The sequence below is a fragment of the Nerophis lumbriciformis genome, linkage group LG20, assembly GCF_033978685.3.
Source record: "Nerophis lumbriciformis linkage group LG20, RoL_Nlum_v2.1, whole genome shotgun sequence".
NCBI lineage: Eukaryota > Metazoa > Chordata > Actinopteri > Syngnathiformes > Syngnathidae > Nerophis > Nerophis lumbriciformis.
Window position 1 is genome coordinate 24,094,861 of NC_084567.2, and position 27,923 is coordinate 24,122,783.

The following is a 27,923-nucleotide window of genomic DNA, read 5'->3' on the forward strand; positions in this document are numbered from 1 at the left end:
GGCCTTCAACAATCCTGCGTTATCCAAAGACAGTAAGCCTCTTGCCTTTGCCATTAGAAGGTCATGACAGTGAGAATGAATGACAACTCTGTTGATGTACTTCATCTTCAATCACCAAAAATGATTCCCGGGTGCGGCCACCGCTGCTGCCCACTGCTCCCCTCACCTCCCAGGGGGTGAACAAGGGGATGGGTCAAATGCAGAGGACAAATTTTACCACACCTAGTGTGTGTGTGACAATCATTGGTACTTTAACTTTAAATATCATCAGCATCACAGTTTATTGGTGAGCCTTTGACCCGAGCGATGTGGAATGACAACACGGGACACTTAATGCTAACAAAACGGTCAACTGTTGTAGCTTTGACTGTCAAGTTGACCAACTTTTTGCAGAACTTACGCCTGTGGTTTCAGCACATGGAAGCCCAGTTCTAAATTAAAGGAATTACCCAGGATGTGACAAAGTATTTCCACGTAGAGGTTGTGCTATAGTAGCCAGCGCGTAAAGGATCCTTTGGGATACCGGTGGCTACTGCAATCTACAGTAGACCACAGTCAAAGATACAGCTCGCTATTGAGTGAAACTAGTGTAAAGGTGACTATATGGGTTATTTCCATACTTGCCAACCTTGAGACCTCCGAATTCGGGAGATGGGGTGGGTGGGGGTGTGTGTGTGTGTATGTTGAGGTGGGGTGGGGGGTGTATATGTCTTCAAGTATGTATATATATATATATATATATATATATATATATATATATATATATATATACATATATATATATATATATATATATATATACATATATATATATATATGAATAATTCGTTCATGAATGAGTATATCCGTTCGGCCACCGTGTTCAATGGAGAAGTCTGATCTACAAAATTTGCAGTCAGCATACCCCTTCCCCTTCAAGATGTCCTGGATGAACTGAAATAATTTTTTCCAATCATTTTGGAACTTGCAAGCGTACTTCTTCTTCTTACTCGTCCTCGCCATGTCTCTTCTTCGTTCTTCTGCTTCGTGTCTGTTATGTTTTTGGACATTACTACTTGCCGTAGTTTTGAAGCAATGCATGATGGGAATCCGGATGTTGTGTGTCAGTGTATTAACGTGCCGGCTGGAATATACACACGTTGAGAAATAGCTCCGTGCCTGCCTACTTTATGGGTTATAGATAAACCTATGGATAACGGAGCCGTATATAATAGTCTCCTTTTCAGGTAAGCGAGGACGCTAAAGGCAGTGCCTTTAAGGCATGCCCCCAATATTGTTGTCCGGGTGGAAATCGGGAGAAATTCGGGAGAATGGTTGCCCCGGGAGATTTTCGGGAGTGGCACTGAAATTCGGGAGTCTCCCGGGAAAATCGGGAGGGTTGGCAAGTATGCTTATTTCATGTTTAGAGGGCTCTAATTAGTTAAAAACGTATTTCAAAGGTCAAAAACTGTTTTTTTATGTTCCAACTATGAAAATATTTGATTTATTAATAATAATCCTACTTTGTAGAAATCGTTAACCAAGTTCGTACCAAGTACCAATCTGTTCACCGATAAACAAGGGACGACTGTACCCTAACTCCAACCCAAACTTAACTTCTAACCCAAATTAAAACTGAGATTTGACTGTAATTAGTCAAAGTAACTTTTCCCCAATCATGGGATTCTATTAAGTGGTGTACACTATCCAAACTTCTGACCACAACTGTAAATACTCAAACAAGCATGCCTAATGCTCTTACCGTGGTCTCCATGCAGACCACACACTCTGAGCCCCCTGGTCCTTCCACAGGGCTGGGTGCTGATGGGGTGATAGGGGTACCGGGAGTCAGTGGTGGGCTGGGTGTCATGATGCTAGAGGTGTCGGGAATTGGAGGGAAGAAGAAAGATGGCTCTGACGGGATGACTTCAGTTTCCTCGCTCTGCTCGACCATCTTACAGGCACCTAGACAAGAAGGAGATATAATTTGGATAAAAAATACATTCCAGTACTATTATTACTGTGAAATTGCGTGTATTTTTACTGCGAAAAGCCCCCCCTCTCAGCTATCAAAACAAACCTACTGTAAGTTACAACCTGACCTAACAGAGGACAGCATCTTGTCCAATGTTCACGTTCAATTTAAAATTCAGATGAATGCACAACCTAAATTAGAAAGACATGAAACATGCTTTGACAGTATAGAATGTGCACACCAAATTTTAGTCTTATAGTCTGTTTATGGTGTATTTGTTTTAGACATGTTAATTGTGTAAAATAATTAAACATCTGCACAAGTCTACATATCCAAAAGGGAGTAGGAAAAAACAGAGCAACTCCATTTTGACAATCAATGTGAGGATTCTGACCAATATTTGACTGGAACATCGTTGAACATGATCCAAAAACATCTAAATAATCAAAATTCTAGTTTGAAAAGAAAACAAATGAAAGAGACTTGTCAAAAAAAAACATACCACCCTTGGTTGAGGTGATACATACAGTATACATTTACATAAGTTCATAAATCAATATATTAGGCTTGTCAACAATCACTACAAATACACACAATCATAAACTACCATAATGTAACCCAACCATGAAACCTCTGCCCCCCCAGGGCCAAGCATGCATTTCATGCAGAATATGGATGTTTACTTTTAGGTCAATCTAGTTCTTTAACTTTTACTGCCAAAAACAATTATTATTTTTGATTGTTTTCTCACTATAGGTGGAAAAAAATATTCTCAACCCAGATAGCATTTTTTTTCTTTCTTTAAAATAAAAAAAAACCTAACTCTCCCTGTATAAGATGCCCCTGAATCCAAATTGGTTACCCTGGAGAAGGGGTGTCCAAAGTGTGGCCCGCAGCTTGCTTTATATGGCCCCAGGGGAATATTCCAGACATAAAATAATTTACAGTCTGCTGTGCATCTACCTAGTTTTTTTTCTTTTATATAAATTCTTATGTTACTGGCCTACATTGTAGAAAGGAAATACATTATTTCTTACTTTTTTGCTGTACATAGACAATAAATTAACACAGGATGATTCTGACCACATGAAAAATGAAAAAGCTGGACACACTAATAACATTGAATAGGCTTTCGCGTGTGTAGTAAAAAAAATACAGTAAAAATATACGATAAGAAAAGTTAACAAAAGCGAAGTCAATGTCTCTGTCTGTGGTCTACGGCGGAACAAGTTTGAACACCCGTACCCCAGAGGCAAACGATTAATGTTTCATCCAGGTTAATCGTTCTACTTCCTGCCACAAAATACTACTGTTCTGAATACATGTAAAAGGGTCAGTTATGCCATGTAAATACATTATATTATATCATGTTTTATTATTGTTACAATTACACAAAATGTGTATATTACATGAAAATAACTGATATTTGTTTTATGTTATATCAATATGTGGAAGCTTTGTATCAGTGTTACTCCATTAATTGTTGTGACACATGCCTCTTTATATCTGTTGGAAACACCTTTTTACTTCCCTTTTTGTCCACATTCTCTATGTGAGAGGTAGGCGTCCATGTGACTGAGGGTTGGAATTGGGGGTTAAATCACCAAAAATTATTCCCGGGCACGGCCACGCTGCTGCCCACTGCTCCCCTCACCTCCCAGGGTGTGAACAAGGGGATGGGTCAAATGCAGAGGACAAATTTCACCACACCTAGTGTGTGTGTGACAATCATTGGTACTTTAACTTAACTTGCATTTTGTGTATATATTAGAGATGCGCGGATAGGCAATTATTTCATCCGCAACCGCATCACAAAAGTCGTCATCCACCCGCCATCCACCCGAACTAACATTTTATCAAATCCACACCCGCCTGCCACCCGCCCGTTGTTATATATCTAATATAGACGATGCAAGGCATTAGTGAGGTTAGAAAGCTTTTGCCTGTTAAAGAAAGGAGACTGATCCAATGCAGCAGAGACATTCAATGCGTGCCACGCATTAATATCTCTTGGCCACACATTAGTGGCTAAGAGATATTAATGCGTGATAATATTATTTATCATTATTATAGTATTATTGTCATTTTCATTAAGAAAGTGTTGACTATTGTTGCCAATGCCCTCAGATCAGGAGTGCGTTCCTCACACTTTGTGTGCGCAGTTGCAGCAAGCAGAATGATGCTTTTAAGAAGTTAAAAAAATGTTTTAGAAAGACTAGGCCTATATTTTCGTTAGGTGAAAAAAAATGTTCTGAATTTATTTCAATGAATATGAACTTGTTAACATTATAATGCTCAAATAGGGACGAGGGCGGGGTGCACAGTGAAACAGTGAACAATGTTGCGACAAAGATGAACCTTTATTGATTGATCTGCAGCCATGACAAAATATCAGACAATCTCCATTGTCAACGACAGGCAGGAAAATAAAGATAAACACATAGCCTATGCTGTAGGCATAGGCATAGGCTCATACGTTTTTAAGTTGAAATAAAAAAAATAAATAAAAAATGTGCCTCATAAGCCTTAGGCTGTCAATCACGCGCACAAACTTAAATTATACAATAACATATGTATGTCATCCCTATTTAAACAAAAATAAATTAAATAAATAATAATAATAAATTACCTGCAACCTATTGGCCAAGGCAAATAGCTGGTCTTTTCCCCCCTGGTCTTTAGTATTCCCTTTTTTAGTTTGTCGTGTACCACGTTTGCTGCCGGCGTTGCCATCTTTTTTTTTTTTTTTCCTGTTGTGTTGTGTTGTGGTGTGCTGCAGTGCCTGATGAATAATTGCCTGTTTCAAAGAGTGCTGCTCGTTTTTCGTATGTGGGTAACAACATTTAACTATGTATATATATTTCCGAATTGGTTCAATCGTCACCCGCCCGATCTATTTAAAATCTATTTTTTTCGTCATGTCACCCGCCCGACCCGCGAATTATCCGCGGACTCCGCGGTTGTGTCCGCAAACTGCGCTTCTCTAGTGTATATACAATATATGGCAAAAATATTGACTACAAAATTTTGACTCCATCAGGTACGATATTTTAATTTTACTATTTTATTGCATGTAACACTCTATTTGTCCTTAATAGAGGCACAACATATGGCGAAATGTTACCCACAACATGTTGTATTTTATGTTGAATTCGCCAGATACAAGTGAAGTGCAGATGCACAGCAACCCTGGTGTCGGTCGTGGTCTTAAAACTCATCACACAACGCAAAGAGGAAAATACCACCGGTTACATACAAATGTACAGTATAAACCAAGGCCATCTAAGGTGTGTGTAGAATTTACCTTCAGGCAGGTGTTCCTGGGCCCATTTCAGAAGAGCTTTCTGGATGCCAATTTCATTAATGCCAAGCTAAAAAAACATAACATGGTGAAACAGAGATAACATTCCATGTTTTACAAATGCCCAATGCTTTTAGATTTGTGGTATGTCACAGTTAAATGGCATGAGCGCATACAAGGGCAGGAATTATACAATACGATGTTGATTAACTTGTTGTATCCGACACTAGATAGATAGATATATAGAAGAACACAATTGTTTGTAAGTGATGGTGATGATGGACAGTGTCAAATTTGACTTTAGCTCTAGCTTGACTTTTCTGACCAATAAAGTGAGGTATGACGTCAAGACGTCAACCAATAGGTATATGAAATTGTGTTGTCTACACACCTTCTTTAGGTCAGAGGGGTTCATGTGACGAAGGGCCTCTGTTGTTACACGGTGGTGAGCCATAATGGGCAGATAATGTTGAGCTGACAGTTTACACAGTAGATTTACAAGCTCTTTTTCCACACCTGCTTCCTGCAGTGGACACACATCAGTACAGTTTCTTTCCATATCTTTCAGCAAGTCAGACGTGCTCAGTCCTGCCAAGTACCTGCATGCGTAAAGACAAGGGCTTAGCATCCAGCAATCTCTGGTACTGAATCATCCAGTAGTTCTGCTGGTTGGATTCCGACTTCAGCTCCATTTCCACCTAGAAAACCCAAAGTCAGTGTAATTAAACTACAAGGCAAAAGACTACGCTTTAGGGGCCATATTCTCGCATGTGCGCGTGCTTGCAACAGCGTGGATTCTGGCTGCACAGCATTCTCCCGTCGATTTAAAGGGGGCATTTTTTTTTTCTACATTTAAAACACTTCCATTTTAGTCGACATAACATGTAATGGTAGTTATTTGGTCAACATTTAGCATAGATTATGTTTTACAGAGCGTCTTCAAACCGCTTTCTGACTGTCGTTTTGTGGGCCGTCTTATTTACAGCCACTTCGCCTATGTCTTTTCTGCGCCAGCCATGATCTAATTTTAGCGCTTCCGTACTGACAGATAAAAGCTTGAACTATACGCTACTTTGTATTAGACATGGCAACAGCCCAGGATGCATGTACATGTACAAGCCAGTCTGCCCCAGAACAAGACGATAGAGAAAAATACGGAACTTGACTACAGCAATCACTACAATGGCAGACTTGTGCAAAGCTCTTCGGGTAAATCTCTACCAAATATGGAGATATCCGCTGACGTCACCAATTGGAAAAACGTCATAAGTTGGGCAAATTTCAAACAGCTTGTTAAGAAAAAGTATGCAGGAAGGCAATTTTATAAATATCTCCGCCACAACTCCATGGTTTGATTTCAAATTTTCAAGACTTATGCAGATCCCAAATACACAAAAACAGGTACCAAGAGGTAAGGAAAGTTAAGTTTTGCATAATAGGTGCCCTTTAAGTACTTAACTCTGCAATAGGTTCAGCGCCAAGGAAAGTTAAACGTTATGTTGCATTTGAAGTTTGGATACAGTGTATTAAAATGATAAAAGAAACTCTCAGAAAACTATGAAATGTATTCCGGTTATGTTTTACTAAAACCATCCATTGAGGTGATGATAAAAGCATCATAATTCCACTTTGAATGAACTATAACACATTTAAATGCACATTATTCTGCTCTTGCTTTTTGCTGGTTAGCTTAGCAGATAGCTTACATGATAAAATCCTTGATGAAAAAAAGAGTCCCAAGCGCCTGCAGTGTAGTTTAGGCCTTTTTAGTGAAGGATCAATCGTATATTTTATCTACCACTGGCCTGAGGTGCGGATAATGATGTGCTATTTCTGCTGAGGGGATCTCTGCACGGTCATCGGGCATCCTATCACACTCAATTAATGTTCGCAGTGGGATCTGTACACTGCCATCTATTGACTAATCTATTGAGATTATTTGCGCGTCTTCCTGATGTTTCCATGACCCTTCCGCATGTTTTAAGGGTGTAAGGAGTGGCATATGCTGTCCTCATCGAGGACAGCATATGCTTTAACAGCTTTCTCTCGTTGACTTGCAGGGTATACACGGACCAAGCATATTTTGGAGCATGATTGGGCGCCAATTGCATTCCCGCAAACCTCCGTGCACTTTGACTTGACCTTTGGAGGCTCTTTCTCCTCTTGCTCCCCGCCTTGATCTTCAATGACAGCAGAGCTCTCTGGTTTTCTTACTGCTGGGCCAGGGTGTAAAGCAGTTGGGTGTCTATTACTGTTGCACTCTTTGCACTGCACAGTTCTATCACAGTCCTTGGCAAAGTGTCTTGTTGAGGCGCAACACTTGAAACAGATGTGTTTCTCTTTGAGGTAGGATATCCGCTCCTCTAAGCTCTTGTTGCGGAAGCCATGACATTTTCTTAGGGGATGGGGCTTATTATGTAGAGGACACACTCTGTCTGGATCTTCAACCCTTTTCTCTTTCTTGTTTTGTTTGCCTGCATCTGCTTTGGAAACATCAGTTTTCCTGGGGAACACAGATTGTTTGATTTCTTTCTGTAGTTTATCTGTCCTGTTTGAACCAAGCTCAGCAAAGCTGGGGTCATTTCGTATCTTTGCTTGGTCTTGAATAAACTGTACAAAGACGTGAAAAGGAGGATATTGAACCTGAAAGTCTTCCCTATATTTCGAGCCAAATGAGATCCACTTCTCCAGAAGGTAATAAGGGAGCTTCTGCGCTATAGGATTGACTCCCCGGGGTGTGTTGAGGTAAGAAAGTCCAGGTAGGAATCCATCTCTTCTTGCTGCTTCCAACTCTAGCAATAGATCTCCTAGTTCCTGTAATTTTTGGTTATCCTTATTTGCAATCCTTGGAAATTCCTCTAACCTCTTCAACATAGCATTTTCAATTATTTCAGCTGACCCATAGCATTCCTCCAGCCTCCTCCACAACATTAAGAGTCCTTCTGTAGCGTCATGGATGTGGACTGAACGGATTCGTTTGGCCAACTCTGCAGACTTTGGTCCCAGCCACTTGGACAGTAAATCTAACTCCTCTCTGTGGCTGAGGTTCAAGTCACCAATGGCAGTGATAAAGGAAGCCTTCCATGCCCAGTAGTTCTCAGGTCTATCATCAAACATCATGAGACTAGCGCTAACTATTTCTTTGCGAATGAGGTATTTGGCTAAGTCTGATATAACTGATTGATCACGTGAGGGCATGTAGTTAGTTGCACCTTGGTGGCGACGCTGCTGGTCTTGGGAAGGTGCAAAGTGAAGTTGCTGGGGGAAACATCTTTCTTGGGGGAATATCACAGGACTCCCACGGCTTTGTTGGCTGTGGGTGGTGAGTCTGCTCTGGCGTTCCCCTTGCAATGTGTGCAACGAGTGAAAATAGTTGCTTTTTTCTGCACACCTGCGTACATTTATACCGTGCATTTCCGTATCACCGTTGTCCATGTTCTGCTGGCGCTCTGGTGAATAAACGGCTTCTTGTTTCGGATGCCGGAGTTGTTGCTGACCATGATCCACAGAATGTTGTTGCACATATTCCCTAGTGCGTTGCTGTGAGGAATAGGGAGCCAAACCTGTTACACTTTGCCTTGAAGGTTCTCCAACTTCATCCTCATAAGCTTCTAAGATTTCAGCCTCAGCAGCACTCCGTACCTTAAGCGCGTCAAGGTTAGCTTGTAATTCAGCTGCTCTACATTGCTGTTCCGCTTCAATCTCCGCTTTTTTCTTTGATTGTTCAGCTTCAATCCGTGCCAGCTCTATTAGCATGTCTGCTTGTCTTTGAGCAAATGTAGCCTTGACTCTTGCAGCTTCGGCTTTGGCTCTTGCTCTGACAGCAGAACCGTGTGATGTTCTCTTTTTGATGAAATAACATTAGAGGAACTATTACAGCGTGTAAGTGGGATAAAACAAACAACATGTTTACTTGACCCACTTCCTGGGAAACTTATCAAGGAGCTTTTTGTATTATTAGGTCCATCAGTGCTAAATATTATAAACTTATCACTTTCCTCCGGCACTGTTCCCCTAGCATTCAAGAAAGCGGTTATTCATCCTCTGCTCAAAAGACCTAACCTTGATCCTGACCTCATGGTAAACTACCGACCGGTGTCCCACCTTCCCTTTATTTCGAAAATCCTCGAAAAAATTGTCGCACAGCAGCTAAATGAACACTTAGTGTCTAACAATCTCTGTGAACCTTTTCAATCCGGTTTCAGGGCAAATCACTCTACGGAGACAGCCCTCGCAAAAATGACTAATGATCTACTGCTGACGATGGATTCTGATGCGTCATCTATGTTGCTGCTTCTTGATCTTAGCGCTGCTTTCGATACCGTCGATCATAATATTTTATTAGAGCGTATCAAAACACGTATTGGTATGTCAGACTTAGCCTTGTCGTGGTTTAACTCTTATCTTACTGACAGGATGCAATGCGTCTCCCATAATAATGTGACCTCTGACTATGTTAAGGTAACGTGCGGAGTTCCTCAGGGTTCGGTTCTTGGCCCTGCACTCTTTAGTATTTACATGCTGCCGCTAGGCGACATCATACGCAAATACGGTGTTAGCTTTCATTGCTATGCTGATGACACCCAACTCTACATGCCCCTAAAGCTGACCAACACGCCGGATTGTAGTCAGCTGGAGGCGTGTCTTAATGAAATTAAACATTGGATGTCCGCTAACTTCTTGCAACTCAACGCCAAGAAAACGGAAATGCTGATTATCGGTCCTGCTAAACACCGACATTTATTTAATAATACCACCTTAACATTTGACAACCAAACAATTACACAAGGCGAATCAGTAAAGAATCTGGGTATTATCTTCGACCCAACTCTCTCGTTTGAATCACACATTAAGAGTGTTACTAAAACGGCCTTCTTTCATCTCCGTAATATCGCTAAAATTCGTTCTATTTTATCCACTAGCGACGCTGAGATCATTATTCATGCGTTCGTTACGTCTCGTCTCGACTACTGTAACGTATTATTTTCGGGTCTCCCTATGTCTAGCATTAAAAAATTACAGTTGGTACAAAATGCGGCTGCTAGACTTTTGACAAGAACAAGAAAGTTTGATCATATTACGCCTATACTGGCTCACCTGCACTGGCTTCCTGTGCACTTAAGAAGTGACTTTAAGGTTTTACTACTTACGTATAAAATACTACACGGTCTAGCTCCGTCCTATCTTGTCGATTGTATTGTACCATATGTCCCGGCAAGAAATCTGCGTTCAAAGAACTCCGGCTTATTAGTGATTCCCAGAGCCCAAAAAAAGTCTGCGGGCTATAGAGCGTTTTCTATTCGGGCTCCAGTACTATGGAATGCCCTCCCGGTAACAATTAGAGATGCTACCTCAGTAGAAGCATTTAAGTCCCATCTTAAAACTCATTTGTATACTCTAGCCTTTAAATAGCCCCCCTGTTGGACCAGTTGATCTGCCGTTTCTTTTCTTTTCTCCTCTGCTCCCCTTTTCCTTGAGGGGGGGGGGGGCACAGGTCCGGTGGCCATGGATGAAGTGCTGGCTGTCCAGAGTCGGGACCCGGGGTGGACCGCTCGCCTGGCATCGGCTGGGAACATCTCTACGCTGCTGACCCGTCTCCGCTCGGGATGGTGTCCTGCTGGCCCCACTATGGACTGGACTCTTACTATTATGTTGGATCCACTATGGACTGGACTCTCACAATATTATGTCAGACCCACTCGACATCCATTGCTTTCGGTCTCCCCTAGAGGGGGGGGGTTACCCACATATGCGGTCCTCTCCAAGGTTTCTCATAGTCATTCACATCGACGTCCCACTGGGGTGAGTTTTTCCTTGCCCGTATGTGGGCTTTGTACCGAGGATGTCGTTGTGACTTGTGCAGCCCTTTGAGACACTTGTGATTTAGGGCTATATAAATAAAGATTGATTGATTGATTGATGAATGGCTAGAGCTGCCAGAGTGATTAGTACGACTGGAGCGTTCAGAAGGTGCACCTCGATCTTCAGGTTTAGGGTTTTGATCATCCATGATATATTGTTGAATGTCTTTCTGGTCTGCAGTTGTACTGGCTCACTTTTCGTTGAAGGCAGATTTTACTATTCTGCTCTTGCTTTTTGCTGGTTATCTTAGCAGATAGCTAACATGATATAGTCCTTGATGAAAAAAGTGTCCCAAGCGTCTGGAGTGTAGTTTAGGCCTTTTTAGTGAAGGATCAATCGTATATTTTGTAAAACTGTGAACAAAAACACATAAATAAACATTTTACATTCAGCATATGTCTATATACAACATACATGTGTACATAGCTATATAAACCAATATAGAAGTCTGCTATGTAACCTATTTAGCATCCAAACCAACAAAAATGCTGCCAGTAATTAGCTTTCAACAATAGGCACAAATATCTTACTAAAGCAGTCTTAAACTGAAAATGCTCAAATAATGTGTCACAATATACATATGCATGTTGCATTCACATAAACGTACAGGTTTAGACCGTCAAAGTCTTCAAAGTTGAAAAGAAAGCTTAAAGCCTGCAACAAAAAATGCTGCCAGTAATTAGCTTTCAACAATAGGCACAAATATCTTACTAAAGCAGTCTTAAACTGAAAATGCACAAATAATGTGTCACAATATACATATGCATGTTGCATTCACATAAACTTACAGGTTTAGACCTTCAAAGTCTTCAAAGTTGAAAAGAAAGCTTAAAGCCTGCAATAAATGCTGTTTGTTTGACATCTGTGAAACACACACACACACACACACACACACACTAAGCTGGCTACGGCAAGACAGGAGGGTCAAAATAGAACACAAACTGCAAAACTGATTTCCACCACTAGTGTCTTAGAAAATAACATTGTGGGGCATAACACACATTGTTGTCTCATCTGCTTGAGTTGAAGAGAAGAAAAGAAGAGTGCCAGTGACAGAAAAAAACAGATGTCCATGTTCAAGTCGCTAGTCACGACTTGTTGGCGGCATGTTTTGCAGATTACTGTTGTTTGGTTGGTGTCTGACTTTTTAACCCAAACCAAGGCCAAACAAATGTATTAATCTTCCTTTGGTTGGCACCAATTTATCTTTGGGTTTTGTTGGTTTAGCTTCCATTGTGCTTTCCGTCTCTGCTAGTTGCAGACTGTGATGTTAAAATGCAGTTACATTAGCCGCGGCCCAGACGTTAAAATTACAACAATAGAGAATTATATCGTACGATAAACCTTTCAATGTCGTACTACTTTAAATATTGTTATATTGCACAGCACCATACAGAAGTTGTGTTTGCTTACCAGAACCTGCTGCAGCTCTTGCTCTCTCTGGTGCTTCTGTTTCAGTAGTTGCTGCAGCAAATCACCAAGAGCCGTGCGTTGTTCCACTAGCACCTCCTTCAAGCGCAGACACATAAGCTCATTAACAATGTGCAACGACGCTACAATAATCAAAATCTCAGCACAGTCCAGCAAAGACAAGATATTTAATGTTTGAACTGAGAAACAAAATTTTTTTTTGCAAATAATCATTAACTTTGAATTTAATGGCAGCAACACTGCAAAAAAGTTGGCACAGTGGCATTTTTACCACTGTGTTACATGGCCTTTCCTTTTAACAACACTCAGTAAATGTTTGGGAACTGGGGAGACCAATTTTTTAAGCTTTTCAGGTGGAATTCGTTCCCATTCTTGTTTGATGTACAGCTTAAGTTGTTCAACAGTCCGGGGTCACCGTTGTCGTATTTTACGCTTCATATTGCGCCACACATTTTCAATGGGAGACAAGTCCAGACTACAGGCAGGCCAGTCTAGTACTCGCACTCTTACTATGAAGCTCCGCTGTTGTAACACGTGGCTTGGCATTTCCTTGCTGAAATAAACAGGGGCATCCATGATAACGTTGCTTGGATGGCAGCATATGTTGCTCTAAAACCTGTATTTACATTTCAGCATTAATGGGGCTTTCACAGATGTGTAAGTTATCCATGCCTTGAGTACCAATACACCCCCATACCATCACAGATGCTGGCTTTTGAATTTTGCGCCTAGAACAATCTGGATGGTTCTTTTCCTCTTTGTTCCGGAGGACACGACATCCACAGTTTCCAAAAACAATTTGAAATGTTGACTCGTCAGACCACAGTACACTTTTACACTTTAGATGAGCTCAGGCCCAGTGAAGCTGGCGGCATTTCTGGGTGTTGTTGATAAATGGCTTTCGCTTTGCATAGTAGAGTTTTAACTTGCACTTACAGACCAAATGTAGTTACTGACAGTGGTTTTCTGAAGTGTTCCTGAGCCCATGTGGTGATATCCTTTACACACTGATGTCGGTTTTTGATGCAGTACCGTCTGAGGGATCCAAGGTCACGGGCATTCAATGTTGGTTTTCAGCCTTGCTGCTTACGTGCAGTGATTTCTCCAGATTCTCTGAACATTTTGATGATATTACAGACCTTATATGGTGAAATCCCTAAATTCCTTGCAATAGTACATTGAGAAATTAAGTTCTTAAACAGTTGGACAATTTGCTCACGCATTTGTTCACAAAGTGGTGACCCTCGCCCCATCGTTGTTTGTGAATGACTGAGCATTTCATAGAAGCTGCTTTTATACCCAATCATGGCACCCACCTGTTCCCAATTAGCCGCGGGGCCCTAAGCAAGCGCTTAGTTTGCGTATGCTTTGGGCCAGCTCTGATTCTGCCTCTCATGTCTCCACAACGTGTCTGCTTGTAAGTACACTGTGCGTGTGCACTGTCAAACATGCGACTCTGCTGCAGCAATGTCACGACGTGACGACAGCACGCCGTAATGTTCATAAAAGAAGAAAAAAATTGTACCGGTATTTTTCAGAGGCAGTATAGTACCGTTTTTAATCCATTAGTACCGTGGTACTTTATTAGTACCGGTATACCATACAACCCTAGTTTGGAAAAAAAAAATCTACAGAATAAATGCAAAAAAAATCGATAGATTAACGATTGAAGAAACAGTGTCTCTGTCTAGACTCAAGTGACCCATATGGCTCACTTAAATAGTGTATGTAATATTGGTGGCCCAGCCTAGACAACCCTTGTGTTTTAGTATTAGTGGTGTAAACGTTTCGCTTCAGAGTTGTGTGCAGTGCTTGCATCGAAAACAACATTCTTGCACTTTACTGGGATTTTCATGTCATGTTTTACTATAACCAAGCTAACAAAACATGGAAGTGAAACCTATATAATTCTAAAAGAGTCAAAAGAAAGACAGAAAAATATAAATAAAGAGCGAATAACAGTGAATATATCAAAAGTGCATGACCCCCACCTGCAGGTTTTCAGCATCCAGACTGCGTCTTTTAACCTCCAGTTTTGTCAGCTGCATTAATTCTCCCTCTATGAGCTTGATCTGGAACAGTGGAAAAGCAACATGAAGCTAGCAGGGAGCAGCAGGATGATGTGTAATGCAAAGTTAAGAATCAAAACTTTGGGAGTTCTGAAACAACTGTTTTACTTTCTATATGATACCACTATTGCAGCCTTAGCTATTGTCCAATACTGATATCGATTTGATACCAATAAGCTCAAATAACACATAATTTTACTTCTTGTGTAGTGTGGACTGCTATAAAAGGCTTGATCAAGTAATATGTTGTTGTGAAATTGTGGGCTTTGCATGCTGTATCCTGGCCATGCTGTATAGAAGAAGTAAACTTTTGCGTTTCTGCTAAAAGGCTTGATCAAGTAATATCTTGTTGTGATTTTGTGGGCTTTGCATGCTGTATCCTGGCCATGCTGAATAGAAGAAGTAAACTTTTGAGTTTCATTTGCCAGTACGCATTCATTTCAATTTATCCGAGGTGGTTTGGTGAAGTCAGGCAGTATTTAGTTTAATTTACCGGTTTCGTCTTTTAATGAGGCCTACAAAGTGTTTGCCAGGAAGTACAGTTTTGTACGTGTTATGTGTATGTGTATTTTTGATTACAACATACATCTTAGTTGTTGTTTTGATTGTTAAAATTTTTAGGTGTTGAAATTGCCATCTAAAATCGCTAATGCTAATTATTAGCATGTATACAGCATTTCCAACATAAATTAGCATTGAGCTGGCACATCTGTTTTGATGCATTTCTTTAATTATGAAATGTCACAGTCACAGGTATGTTATTTAGTATCTCATGTATCTCATATATTGACATACTTTATTTCTGTTTGTTTGGTTTTACAGACTTTTGAAGTAAAGACTCTTATCTTTTTGCTCAGCTGGCAAGAAGAGACATTAACAGAAGAAGAACAGATTGCTCATATTACAGTTCTCAAAGCAGAGATTTTCATGCAGGCTGGCCGATATATTCGATACTTGTTTCATTTTTTTTTGTTGATCCATCCATCCATCCATCTTCTTCCGCTTATCCGAGGTCGGGTCGCGGGGGCAGCAGCCTAAGCAGGGAAGCCCAGACTTCCCTCTCCCCAGCCACTTCGTCCAGCTCTTCCTGTGGGACCCCGAGGCGTTCCCAGGCCAGCCGAGAGACATAGTCTTCCCAACGTGTCCTGGGTCTTCCCCGCGGCCTCCTACCGGTCGGACGTGCCCTAAACACCTCCCTAGGGAGGCGTTCGGGTGGCATCCTGACCAGATGCCCGAACCACCTCATCTGGCTCCTCTCGATGTGGAGGAGCAGCGGCTTTACTTTGAGCTCCTCCCGCATGGCAGAGCTTCTCACCCTATCTCTAAGGGAGAGCCCCGCCACCCGGCGGAGGAAACTCATTTCGGCCGCTTGTACCCGTGATCTTGTCCTTTCGGTCATAACCCAAAGCTCATGACCATAGGTGAGGATGGGAACGTAGATCGACCGGTAAATTGAGAGCTTTGCCTTCCGGCTCAGCTCCTTCTTCACCACAACGGATCGATACAGCGTCCGCATTACTGAAGACGCCGCACCGATCCGCCTGTCGATCTCACGATCCACTCTTCCCTCACTCGTGAACAAGACTCCGAGGTACTTGAACTCCTCCACTTGGGGCAAAATCTCCTCCCCAACCCGGAGATGGCACTCCACCCTTTTCCGGGCGAGAACCATGGACTCGGACTTGGAGGTGCTGATTCTCATCCCAGTCGCTTCACACTCAGCTGCGAACCGATCCAGTGAGAGCTGAAGATCCTGGCCAGATGAAGCCATCAGGACCACATCATCTGCAAAAAGCAGAGACCTAATCCTGCAGCCACCAAACCAGATCCCCTCAACGCCTTGACTGCGCCTAGAAATTCTGTCCATAAAAGTTATGAACAGAATCGGTGACAAAGGGCAGCCTTGGCGGAGTCCAACCCTCACTGGAAACGTGTCCGACTTACTACCGGCAATGCGGACCAAGCTCTGGCACTGATCATACAGGGAGCGGACTGCCACAATCAGACAGTCCGATACCCCGTACTCTCTGAGCACTCCCCACAGGACTTCCCGAGGGACACGGTCGAATGCCTTCTCCAAGTCCACAAAACACATGTAGACTGGTTGGGCAAACTCCCGTGCACCCTCAAGGACCCTGCGGAGAGTATAGAGCTGGTCCACAGTTCCACGACCAGGACGAAAACCACACTGTTCCTCCTGAATCCGAGGTTCGACTATCCGGCGTAGCCTCCTCTCCAGTACACCTGAATAGACCTTACCGGGAAGGCTGAGGAGTGTGATCCCACGATAGTTAGAACACACCCTCCGGTTCCCCTTCTTAAAGAGAGGAACCACCACCCCGGTCTGCCAATCCAGTGGCACCGCCCCCGATGTCTACGCGATGCTGCAGAGTCTTGTCAACCAAGACAGCCCCACAGCATCCAGAGCCTTAAGGAACTCCGGGCGGATCTCATCTACCCCCGGGGCCTTGCCACCGAGGAGCTTTTTAACTACCTCAGCAACCTCAGCCCCAGAAATAGGAGAACCCACCACAGACTCCCCAGGCACTGCTTCCTCATAGGAAGACGTGTTGGTGGGATTGAGGAGGTCTTCGAAGTATTCCCTCCACCGATCCACAACATCCGCAGTCGAGGTCAGCAGAACACCATCCTCGCCATTTACGGTGTTGATAGTGCACTGCTTCCCCTTCCTGAGGCGGCGGATGGTGGTCCAGAATTGCTTCGAAGCCGTCCGGAAGTCGTTTTCCATGGCCTCACCGAACTCCTCCCATGTCCGAGTTTTTGCCTCTGCGACCGCTGAAGCCGCACACCGCTTGGCCTGTCGGTACTTGTCCGCTGCCTCAGGAGTCCTATGAGCCAAAAGAACCCGATAGCACTCCTTCTTCAGCTTGACGGCATCCCTCACCGCCGGTGTCGACCAACGGGTTCTAGGATTACCGCCACGACAAGCACCAACTACCTTGCGGCCACAGCTCCAATCAGCCGCCTCGGCAATAGAGGCGCGGAACATGGTCCATTCGGACTCAATGTCCAGCACCTCCCTCGTTTTTGTTGATATCGGACTGATATTAATATTGGATGGGGACACCCCAAAATAAAACAACTAAAATGACATGAGTTTAAATATACCCCATGCAGAACTGCACACGCACAACATAACCGACTGTAATGCGGTTGCTCAACTATAAATACATTTGTGGTGCACGCATGCATCTATACAGCGTGTATGTCTTTGCGAGGGTAAAGTGTGTCTGGTGAACAGCTATACAAAACGTACATGCAAAATGCATACATGCAATAATATAACCTGTGTTGCAATCACTTCTCCACAGTTATTGTATATTTCCCAAACTTTCATAATAGAAAGACTCCATAATCGCAAATCACAATGTCAAAATAAAGATGTGTCATCTAATAAATGTGGTCACTCCCCCACATGCCATACAGAGAGCAGATAATAAGTTGTAAACTTGAGCATGTAGACAGAAATTACATGCTATCATGTAAACAAAATACATGAGATATTTAGTTTAATAAAAGAACAATGTCTAAACCTGATTTATATAAAAGGTATACTTAAATTACCTAATGATCTGTTATAATTAGGAGTGTCAAAAATAAAGTGTTACCTCATGTGATTAGTCACAAAAAACATTGCATTAATCTTGTGTATATGCAAATTAATCCCGAAACTTATTTTTATTGTATATGCTCTTTTCCCTAACCGCAGATGATTATTTGAAAGGCCAAGGTTGTTATACGGTCAGTGATTTAGCATACTTCAGTGCTAAGAGGAGTGAGGAGACTGGTGTGCTTGCTGGAAAATTTCACTTCAAAATACACCATGACGGTACTTTAGATAAAACTAGGGATGTCCGATAATGGCTTTTTGCCGATATCCGATATTCCGATATTGTCCAACTCTTTAATTACCGATACCGATATCAACCGATACCGATATCAACCGATATATACAGTCGTGGAATTAACACATTATTATGCCTAATTTGGACAACCAGGTATGGTGAAGATAAGGTACTTTTGAAAAAAATTAATAAAATGAAATAAGATAAATAAATTAAAAACATTTTCTTGAATAAAAAAGAAAGTAAAACAATATAAAACAGTTACATAGAAACTAGTAATTAATGAAAATTAGTCAAATTAACTGTTAAAGGTTAGTACTATTAGTGGACCAGCAGCACGCACAATCATGTGTGCTTACGGACTGTATCCCTTGCAGACTGTATTGATATATATTGATATATAATGTAGGAACCAGAATATTAATAACAGAAAGAAACAACCTTTTTGTGTGAATGAGTGTGAATGAGTGTAAATGGGGGAGGAAGGTTTTTTGGGTTGGTGCACTAATTGTAAGTGTATCTTGTGTTTTTTATGTTGATATAAAAAAAATAAAAAAAACGATACCGATAATTTACGATATTACATTTTAACACATTTATCGGCTGATAATATCGGCAGGCCGATGTTATCGGACATCTCTAGATAAAACTGTTCCTTAGTTTTAAATGACGTGAATTCAAGTAAAACAAAAAAATTATGTCTTCAAAGACATTCTGACAATAAAATTGCATTTGTGTCTAAATATTTTTTTTAAATTAAAGCAATAAAGCAAGCAATAACCTGTGATTAATCATATGTAATCCACATTTAAAAGTGTGATTAATCTGATTTAAAAAAATAATTATTCGACAGCCCTAGTGATAATACAAATGTAAAGGAAAACACTATACCAGACATACCAAATATCTTGTATGGACAATCTTAGGTAGCACATTAAAATTGTGTTGATCTTAATGTGCAATGACAATAAAAGCCTACTAAAATTAAAGTACAGATACAACTTTTTGCCAAGAACTACTTTACAAAGAATCTGATACACAAAGTATGCAAAAGGGTTCCTAGAATAATGGTAAAACATGGCAAAAAGTTTTTGTGGGTCACGGAGTGATTTTTTCCCCCCACAAATTCCATGAATTACCTTACATACACACCTGGCTGCGGATGTAACCGTGTACAGAGTCTTTCTGTAACTGTAGAGCTTGGAATGCTGCTTTCTGCATCTCTTCCTTTTGTATAAACAGAAGGCATAAAACAACTCACTCAGATTGAAATAATGTAATTTTATCAATTAAAAGCTGCATTTGATTTTATATACCTCCTGTAAAATGTGAGAAATGGCTTTCGATTTGTCTAGAACTTGGAGGGACAACATCCTATCAAACTTTCTCTCCAGATTCTCCATACTGTTACACAAAAGGGAGAAAAGAGCACCTTACATTTCATAACACTTGTTTATTAAAATACAGCAATATTAGTGTGTGTGTGTGCGTACGTTCATGCGCGTGTGTAAGTGTGTGTGTGTGTGTGTGTGTGTGTGTGTGTGTGTGCATTTGAAACCTTCTGTAGGCCTCAGAGACAAGGCTCCGTCTGCGATAGTCACTGGCCTCTTGGAGGAGGCTCACAGCACAGCTGTCTGACAGCATCTTCTGCATGGCCGCTATTAATGACACACACGAAAGGAAGGCTGACTTCCACAAGAAAAGAAAATGCCAAATAATAAAAGGTTTTACTACCATTTTCCTTGTCAAAAACGCAATATATGCTATTCAAAAAGACTGCAGCCCATCCCAATATTACCACATATATATTTAGATAAGTCGCAGCTGCTACAGTATGTCATTCAACATGGTCGGCCCCATAACTACCTGCTCTTACTTACTACTTTATTTAATTTTTTATGTAGTCTTGAGGTAATTACAGCTTATTCTGTTTCCTTTTGCTTCTGCCACGGGACAATGAAGTAGAATGTGAGCTACTTACCGGCCACCTCTCGCTTCCTCAAAGAGTTGGTTTCTTCCTGTGTGATGGCAGTCAAATGTTCCATGCGGATTCTGAACGAAAAAACACAGTTTCAAAGAGCCCCAAAAATATGTGGTACCGGTTTATATAGTAGTTTGTCATACATACAATGCAATACCCCCAAAAAAGTTTAATTAAATAAATATTAATTAAATGAATATTAAACAAATGAATAATCTCTAAATTAAATTGTTAAATAAATAAACATCTACAATGTATTGAATGTCATCATATAATAATATTCAAAATATGTGTTCATACACACGTTTCCGGTGAGGGTTGGACTCCGCCAAGGCTGCCCTTTGTCACCGATTCTGTTCATAACTTTTATGGACAGAATTCCTAGGCGCAGTCAAGGCGTTGAGGGGATTCGGTTCTGTGGCTGCAGGATTAGGTCTCTGTTTTTTGCAGATGATGTGGTCCTGATGGCTTCATCTAGCCAGGATCTTCAGCTCTCACTGGATCGGTTCGCAGCTGAGTGTGAAGCGACTGGGATGAGAATCAGCACCTCCAAGTCCGAGTCCATGGTTCTCCCCCGGAAAAGGGTGGAGTGCCATCAGGCCATCAGGGGAGGAGATCTTGCCCCAAGTGGAGGAGTTCAAGTACTTCGGAGTCTTGTTCACGAGTGAGGGAAGAGTGGATCGTGAGATCGACAGGCGGATCGGTGCGGCGTCTTCAGTAATGCGGACGCTGTATCGATCCGTTGGGGTGAAGAAGGAGCTGAGCCGGAAGGCAAAGCTCTCAATTTACCGGTCGATCTACGTTCCCATCCTCACCTATGGTCATGATCGAAAGGACAAGATCACGGGTACAAGCGGCCGAAATGAGTTTCCTCCGCCGGGTGGCGGGGCTCTCCCTTAGAGATAGGGTGAGAAGCTCTGTCATCCGGGGGGAGCTCAAAGTAAAGCCGCTGCTCCTCCACATCGAGAGGAGCCAGATGAGGTGGTTCGGGCATCTAGTCAGGATGCCACCCGAGCGCCTCCCTAGGGAGGTGTTATGGGCACGTCCGACCGGTAGGAGGCCACGAGGAAGACCCAGGACACGTTGGGAAGACTATGTCTCCCGGCTGGCCTGGGAACGCCTCGGGATCCCCCGGGAGGAGCTGGACGAAGTGGCTGGGGAGAGGGAAGTCTGGGCTTCCCTGCTTAGGCTGCTGCCCCCGCGACCCGACCTCGGATAAGCGGAAGAAGATGGATGGATGGATGGATGTGTTCATACATTGGTACCTTAACTTATGTTTTGAGATAAGAACTGCCTCTTAACTAATTGATATACTTTACACATACAACCTTTAGTATACCAGTATGTGGAATTAAATTATGGAATGGATTAAGCAAAGATGTTAAATAACATACCAATATGATGCAGTTCAAGAAACTGTTGAAACTCAAGAAGTTTACAAAATACAGAGAACAATTCTGATAGACATTTTGAACCTTATTGAAAATGACAATCTTATTCATCTCAGTACATTATTAACAACTTATTTCACTATTATTTTTCTTGAGAACTGTATTATCTATTATTTATAGTTACATTGTGTACAAATTGAGAACGGAAAGTGAACAAATGTGTTAGTAATTGCTATGAAATGAAAAAGGAGTAGGATTAAAAAAAACCTCTGCTTCCCTTTCAGATATTTTGTAAAGAGAAACCGAAAATTGTAATATATCCTGTTGTAATTGTAAGCATGTTCAAAATAACCTTAAACCATGAACCATAAGTTGATGTACTACTGTATTACATCATACATAGTTTATGTTATAAATGTCAATATTATAATATTTTTCATAATTGTATAATTAATTAATTTTTTTAATGTGTCCCGACTTTAGGGACATCCTGTAAATAAATACATATGTAAATAAATAAATACATACTTAAGTAATCCTGTAAGGAAATAGACTGATTATATACAGTATGCCATGTCTAATTGTTTTACTCAAGTCAAAATCCAAGTCAGTTTTTCTTCTATTGTTAAATTAGGGTTCTCTTTCATATAGATGTACGTCTATACATTGTTCTTCTATTAAACTAAATAGGCTTATCTTATCTATATGACAGCATGTCATTTTTGTCTTTGTCAAATAAAAGTTTGTAAAATGTAACTGTAAAGGAGCCATCGCATAACAATTGGTTACGCTTTGTGTGCACAGTTTGCACCCACACACCCACAAAGCTGTAAATTTAGGGGAAACACTGTGTGGATTACAATCATTGCCCCCAACAGATTTCAAAGATGATCTTTTCCACTCACCGATCTTCCTCCAAAGCCTGAAGAAACTCAGCACTCTTTTTCTGCCTGCATAGAAGCAACATTTTTAAAGTATGACCAAGCATTAAAGGAGTGAGAAGCTGTCTTCACGTCCTACCGGTTGTCATCCACCAGTATGTTGCTAATGCGACAGCTGATGTTGTCTTCAGCTTGTCTCACTTTCTCCAACAGCAGCACCCTCTCAGTCTCCTGGGCTCTCTGTTGCATGCTGACCCCTTGCTCCAAGCGCTCCTGCTCCTACACGCAGGCAAAGAGATGATCAGTTTGGTTTCCTTTCAGTTTATAGTTTTGCAAACATTCAAAAGATGAACAAACATTGAGCAGGTTTAAATCTCATGAAGAAAATTGCCACAACAATGACATCAGGGAAGTGCGTACCTGGCGAACAGAGTTGAGGATGTTTACTTTACGAGAGGTGTTCATGAGTAGAAGCTGGGTGTGCTCGTTTTGCTTCTCTTCTCTGTGCCGCTCGAAAGCCAGCTTTTCCCGCTGTTTCTGCAACTGAAGGAGAAACAAAATAGGGCAAATAAGGGAGCGTTTTGTAATTTTTCACCGACAACATGCTGAAAAGCAGAGTTGGCCGTTATGTGTGACCCGAACAGGTGAGGACCAAAAGCTAAACCGTAAAAAAACTACGAAAATATTGTCATGGCTGGTTATACCAGGCTGTGCCTTATTTTGAGTTTGTTAGTGTTCTCCAGTGTTTAGTGTTTTAGTTCTTGTCCTGCGCTCTTATTTTGTGGGCACTTCCTGTTGTTTGTGTTTTTCCGTAACCGCTTCTCATCGTTCTCTGAGCACTGATCCACGCACCTGCTTTCTGTTAGCAATTCGGTCTATTTAAGTTGAGTCTGAGCCACCATTCTTTGTTGGGACATTGTTGATTATTCTTTCTATGCTGAGCTCTTGTACGGATCGGATGTACTTTGTGGACACCGTCTGCTCCCCATTCTTAGTAAATGTGTTTGCTGTGTTGCAGCATTCCACTTTGTTTTCATTTGCGCTTGTCCAGTGTAGTTGTTTTGGTGCATAGCCTTTTCTCTATGCTTTCAGAGCACTTCCTAGCTCTCCCCATTTGTTTGTTCTGTTATTAAATAACATTTTCACCTGCACGCTGCCTCCACGACTGTCTGCATTAAAATCACAACAACCTACGCCGTCTCACACGACGCACCGCCTTGACAGACCACGTGATTCTGCAGACTATTACACCGACCAGAAATATGAGAGGATTTTTTGGGCTAAAATGGAGGCGGAGGCAGAGGCCAACCCCCCCTACCCCTTATTATGTGGAGGCCAGATGGCGGTCTGGTCCCAATAGACTATTTTTGGCCGAGTGCCGAGCTTGCGCGTCGCAGACAAAGGTGGAAGTTGGCGTCGTCACAAAGCGCAGCTCTCCTCTAAGACGCTGGTGGTATATGGAAACCCAAATGGCAAGCTTGCCAAACTTTTAATGTATTGGGCAGCAAAACACTGCAGAGCCAGCCGAACCCGAGTCACCGGCACCCTGAGTGTGCAGGAGAGCACGTCAACCAAGGCATTGGGTCACACCCCCGCAAGGCTGGCATGGAGGTTTTTTTTAAGCTTGAATCAACCAGCTAACCTGCAAGCGTGCACTCGCTCACCTATGTTCCAAGACAGCCCCCCCACCTTCCCAAAGCTGAAGCCCCAGCTGTACCAGTAAAGACCTTCCTCCTCTCACCCGTGACTGTTACTCCCACGGTGGATGACAGCGTCTTGAATCCGCTTCCTGGGGGGTGGGGGGGGCTTGTGCTAGTAGCTGTGCAACTGGGGAGGCACAGCTTCGTCCACCGAGGTCGCCACTTTCGGTGCTTCCTACTGCAAGGCCTCTGCTGCCAGCGACTCGTCCAGCGAGACCAATGCTGTCAACTACCCATCCAGCCAGACTTCCTGCATGGCCTCCGCCGCCAGTCCATCGTTCAGCCAAGCGGCCACCTCCTGCACGACCTCCACCGCCAGTTCATTGTCCAGCCAAGCGGTCCCCTCCTGCACGGCCTGAGTCGCCAGCCTCTTCTCCAGCAGGTCTGTTGCCGCAGCCGCTGCAAGCCTCGTCTCTAGCGGGTCTGCTTCCGCAGCCGTCGCCAGCCTCGTCTCCAGCGGGTCTGTTACCGCAGCCCCCGCCAGCCTTGTCTCCAGCGGGTCTGTTGCCGCAGCCGCTGCCATCCACTCCAGTGAGCCTGCCGCAGTTGCCGCCATCCGCTCCAGTGGGCCTGCCACAGTCGCCGCCATCAGGCGCCGGCACGCAGCCCCCTCCTCGGCCAAGAGTGTGCCCGTTTCATGGACGCCCTCCATACTATCAGCAGCAATGCCCAGCACCTAGGTATGGACTGTAACGGCTACTAATGCGCTGCGGCCGCTCAAGTCCACCTCCTCGTCAGCCATGAATGTAGCCGTTTCGTGGTCGCCCACCCCGCCAGCTGCAGTGGCGGTCTACTCGCGGCCGCCATCTGACTCTTTCCTGCTAGATGCGAGGACACACGGCTAGGCGACCCACCGCCTTGTCCTCCCTCCCGTGACTTTGGACTTTTTATGATTTTTCTAAAACGTCTGGAATCCGTTTTGTTACACCAAGCCTTGCCTTATTTTGAGTTTGTTAGAGTTCTCCTGTGTTTAGTATTTTAGTTCCTGTCCTGCACTCTTATTTTGGTGGCACTTTCGGTTGTGTTTGTGTTTTTCCGTAACCGCTTCACATCTCTCTCTGACCACTGATCAATGCAATTAGCAATTAGGTTTATTTAAGTTGAGTCTGAGCCACCATTCTTTGTCGGCACATTGTTGATTATTCTTTCTATGCTGAGCTCTTGTACGAATGCATTTTGTGGACGCCGTCTGCTTCACATTCTTTGTAAGTGTGTTTGCTGTGTTCCGTTTTGTTTTCGTCTTCGCCTGTCCAGTGCAGTTTTGCTTCCGTGCATAGCTTCCTCTGTACTTTCAAAGCACTTCCTAGCTCTCACCTTTTTTTTTGTTCAGTTAATAAATATTTTTTCCCCTGCACTCTGCCTCCTCGACTGTCTGCTTTAAAATCACAACAAGCTACGCCGTCTCACACGACGCGCCACCCTGACAAATATGTCCTTTATAAGCAAAGACGTTTGAATGGAAGCTGCTGGTAGAAAAAAACAGAGAGTATTACATAAAAAAAAAAAGTGCAGAAATTATTGCATTAAACCGTGAGTGGAACCACAGTAGGAAGTGTGCAAAGTACAGCCCACAGTTCTTTAATTTTTGGGCCCACAGCATATTTTAAAAGCACAACTAAAAAAACAACGGAGAAATTAGAAAAAACATAATAGTTGATAGAATGGTACCTCGGTTTTTATTAGTAATGCCACAAAAACTACATTTTTCTCATAAGAAATAATGTAGTCCATTTCAGACCTCCAAAAATATTAACACAAAACCTATTTTACAGAGAATAATTGTACAATACTCTGTGCCTGATCTTAGAAATTGTTTGAGATAGAGCTGCCTCTTGGCTAATTTTTAGCTAATTTTAAGTTGCGAGCAAAAATGTAGGTTACAAGCTGCACACCGCTGGTTGGCATAGCGAATGCCAGACTGAACACCGTGAGATCCAACCAATAATTTTGTGGTGTCTGACTCGCTGACCAAACTTTCGTTTTCCCAACTATATGAGTGTGATAGACAGTGCTGACTAAAAAGAAGAAGCAGATCATTTGAAAAGAAGAAGCAGATAATATTCATTGAATTAAAGAAAAACAATCATCAAAATAACAAGATGTGCTCATAGCATACTTGGTGAAGCAGTCGAAGCATAGGACTTTACAATCTGCACATATCAAAGAGGAGGTCCATAAAGGCTACAATAAATGCCAGCCAAGGGCGTTACAAATATGTTTTAAATGGCAGACATTTCTGAATGACACTATGGAAAAGCTGATGATGATATTTTGACGGCGAAGTAGCTGTAAGCTAAAGTCCATTAGTAGTAGTACATTATTATTAGATTACTTCATAAAACTACTATAGCTGGGTTGCATATGACGTCATATCCGTTTTTCGTCTCCATGGCTTAATTCACATGATGGTCAAGCAGCTTGAGCGTAGCATTAAAACAAGTGAGAGTGAGTGTAGAGTTTGAGCAGAAAATGCTGTATTGCTGTTCTGTTCTTGGGTGTTCTAGTTGCTCAAATGTAGAGATAGGAAAGAGCTTTCATATAGTCCCGAAAGAAGTGGCTCATAAAGGTAACAAAAAGACAGGAAAAAAACGAAAGTGTGTCGAAGAAAATTACTCTCAAAAATATCACTTTCAACATCTTGTGGAATGCAATTGGACCGCTTGTGTCTGCAGCGATTACTTTGTAAAATGTGTGTTTGAGCATTTGATTTGTTTGAGAAACGTTGTTCTCTATTATATTTATTCTCTACTATATTAGTAGTGTTGGAAAGCAGAACTAAACGTAAGAAAATGATAATCTCATTAGTTTGTATTTTTTTGTGGTTTTATGCCTAAATATAACTTCGAAGACCTGCTTGTGCAAATAAACTAACGTAATGTTAAGTCCTGGTAATAAATATTGTGATTGTCCAATCCACCATATTTTAATGTCATTGTCCATTTTCATAACATAAACTAAAAGCTTAGTTGTTGTTGTGCAGGAGAGCCAAGTGCTTAATTCGACACGGATGACCACATTATTATTGGTGATATTCGTTAGCATCAAGTAAATATATTTAATAATATTAATTAACTGGATGAATAAATCTCTCTTAGGCTCAACAGCATATACTGAATCTTGATATCGGTAGCAAACATTGCTGAACAACAAGGTAATTTATAGCTAAATAATGGGACAAAATATGAACTTCACACCATAAAAACAACTGCAGACATGATCTGTAGATCAGACTAATTATAGTAGCAGGAAATTACCTGCAAACAAACGTATCCTTTTTCCTTATTTGCGTCACGATACAGCAGCACGGCACTCGTTATGTCAATCAAATACGTTACTTAGCGATGCACGAATAATTCCAACTTTGTCTTTCACAGACTAATGTTTATTTTGTGCACCCCTTAGATGTAAAGACATGATGTGCCTCCAATCTTTTCTTCTCTAAATACAGTAAGTGTCAAATGAAGTGAGGTCATATTGAGCAGTAATG

At 42.1% G+C, this 27,923-nt stretch overlaps 1 protein-coding gene across 2 annotated transcripts in view; it reads right to left on the bottom strand.

Annotated features, from left to right (window-relative positions):
* Positions 1 to 27,923, bottom strand: part of lrsam1 (leucine rich repeat and sterile alpha motif containing 1) — a 51,260-nt gene that overhangs the window by 2,724 nt on the left and 20,613 nt on the right. Inside the window, exons 12-24 of one of the 2 annotated variants that reach the window (XM_061980618.1) lie at positions 23,157 to 23,279; positions 22,876 to 23,015; positions 22,761 to 22,805; positions 20,465 to 20,535; positions 20,042 to 20,141; positions 19,800 to 19,887; positions 19,636 to 19,710; positions 14,540 to 14,620; positions 12,531 to 12,626; positions 5,855 to 5,953; positions 5,647 to 5,778; positions 5,259 to 5,325; positions 1,742 to 1,944 (exon numbers count right to left, since the gene is read on the bottom strand). In XM_061980618.1, the coding sequence (XP_061836602.1) occupies positions 1,742 to 1,944; positions 5,259 to 5,325; positions 5,647 to 5,778; positions 5,855 to 5,953; positions 12,531 to 12,626; positions 14,540 to 14,620; positions 19,636 to 19,710; positions 19,800 to 19,887; positions 20,042 to 20,141; positions 20,465 to 20,535; positions 22,761 to 22,805; positions 22,876 to 23,015; positions 23,157 to 23,279 (1,320 nt within the window). Of the gene's footprint in view, positions 1 to 1,741; positions 1,945 to 5,258; positions 5,326 to 5,646; positions 5,779 to 5,854; positions 5,954 to 7,397; positions 9,060 to 12,530; positions 12,627 to 14,539; positions 14,621 to 19,635; positions 19,711 to 19,799; positions 19,888 to 20,041; positions 20,142 to 20,464; positions 20,536 to 22,760; positions 22,806 to 22,875; positions 23,016 to 23,156; positions 23,280 to 27,923 lie in introns of those variants that run through there. The other variant, XM_061980617.1, reaches the window with a different exon arrangement.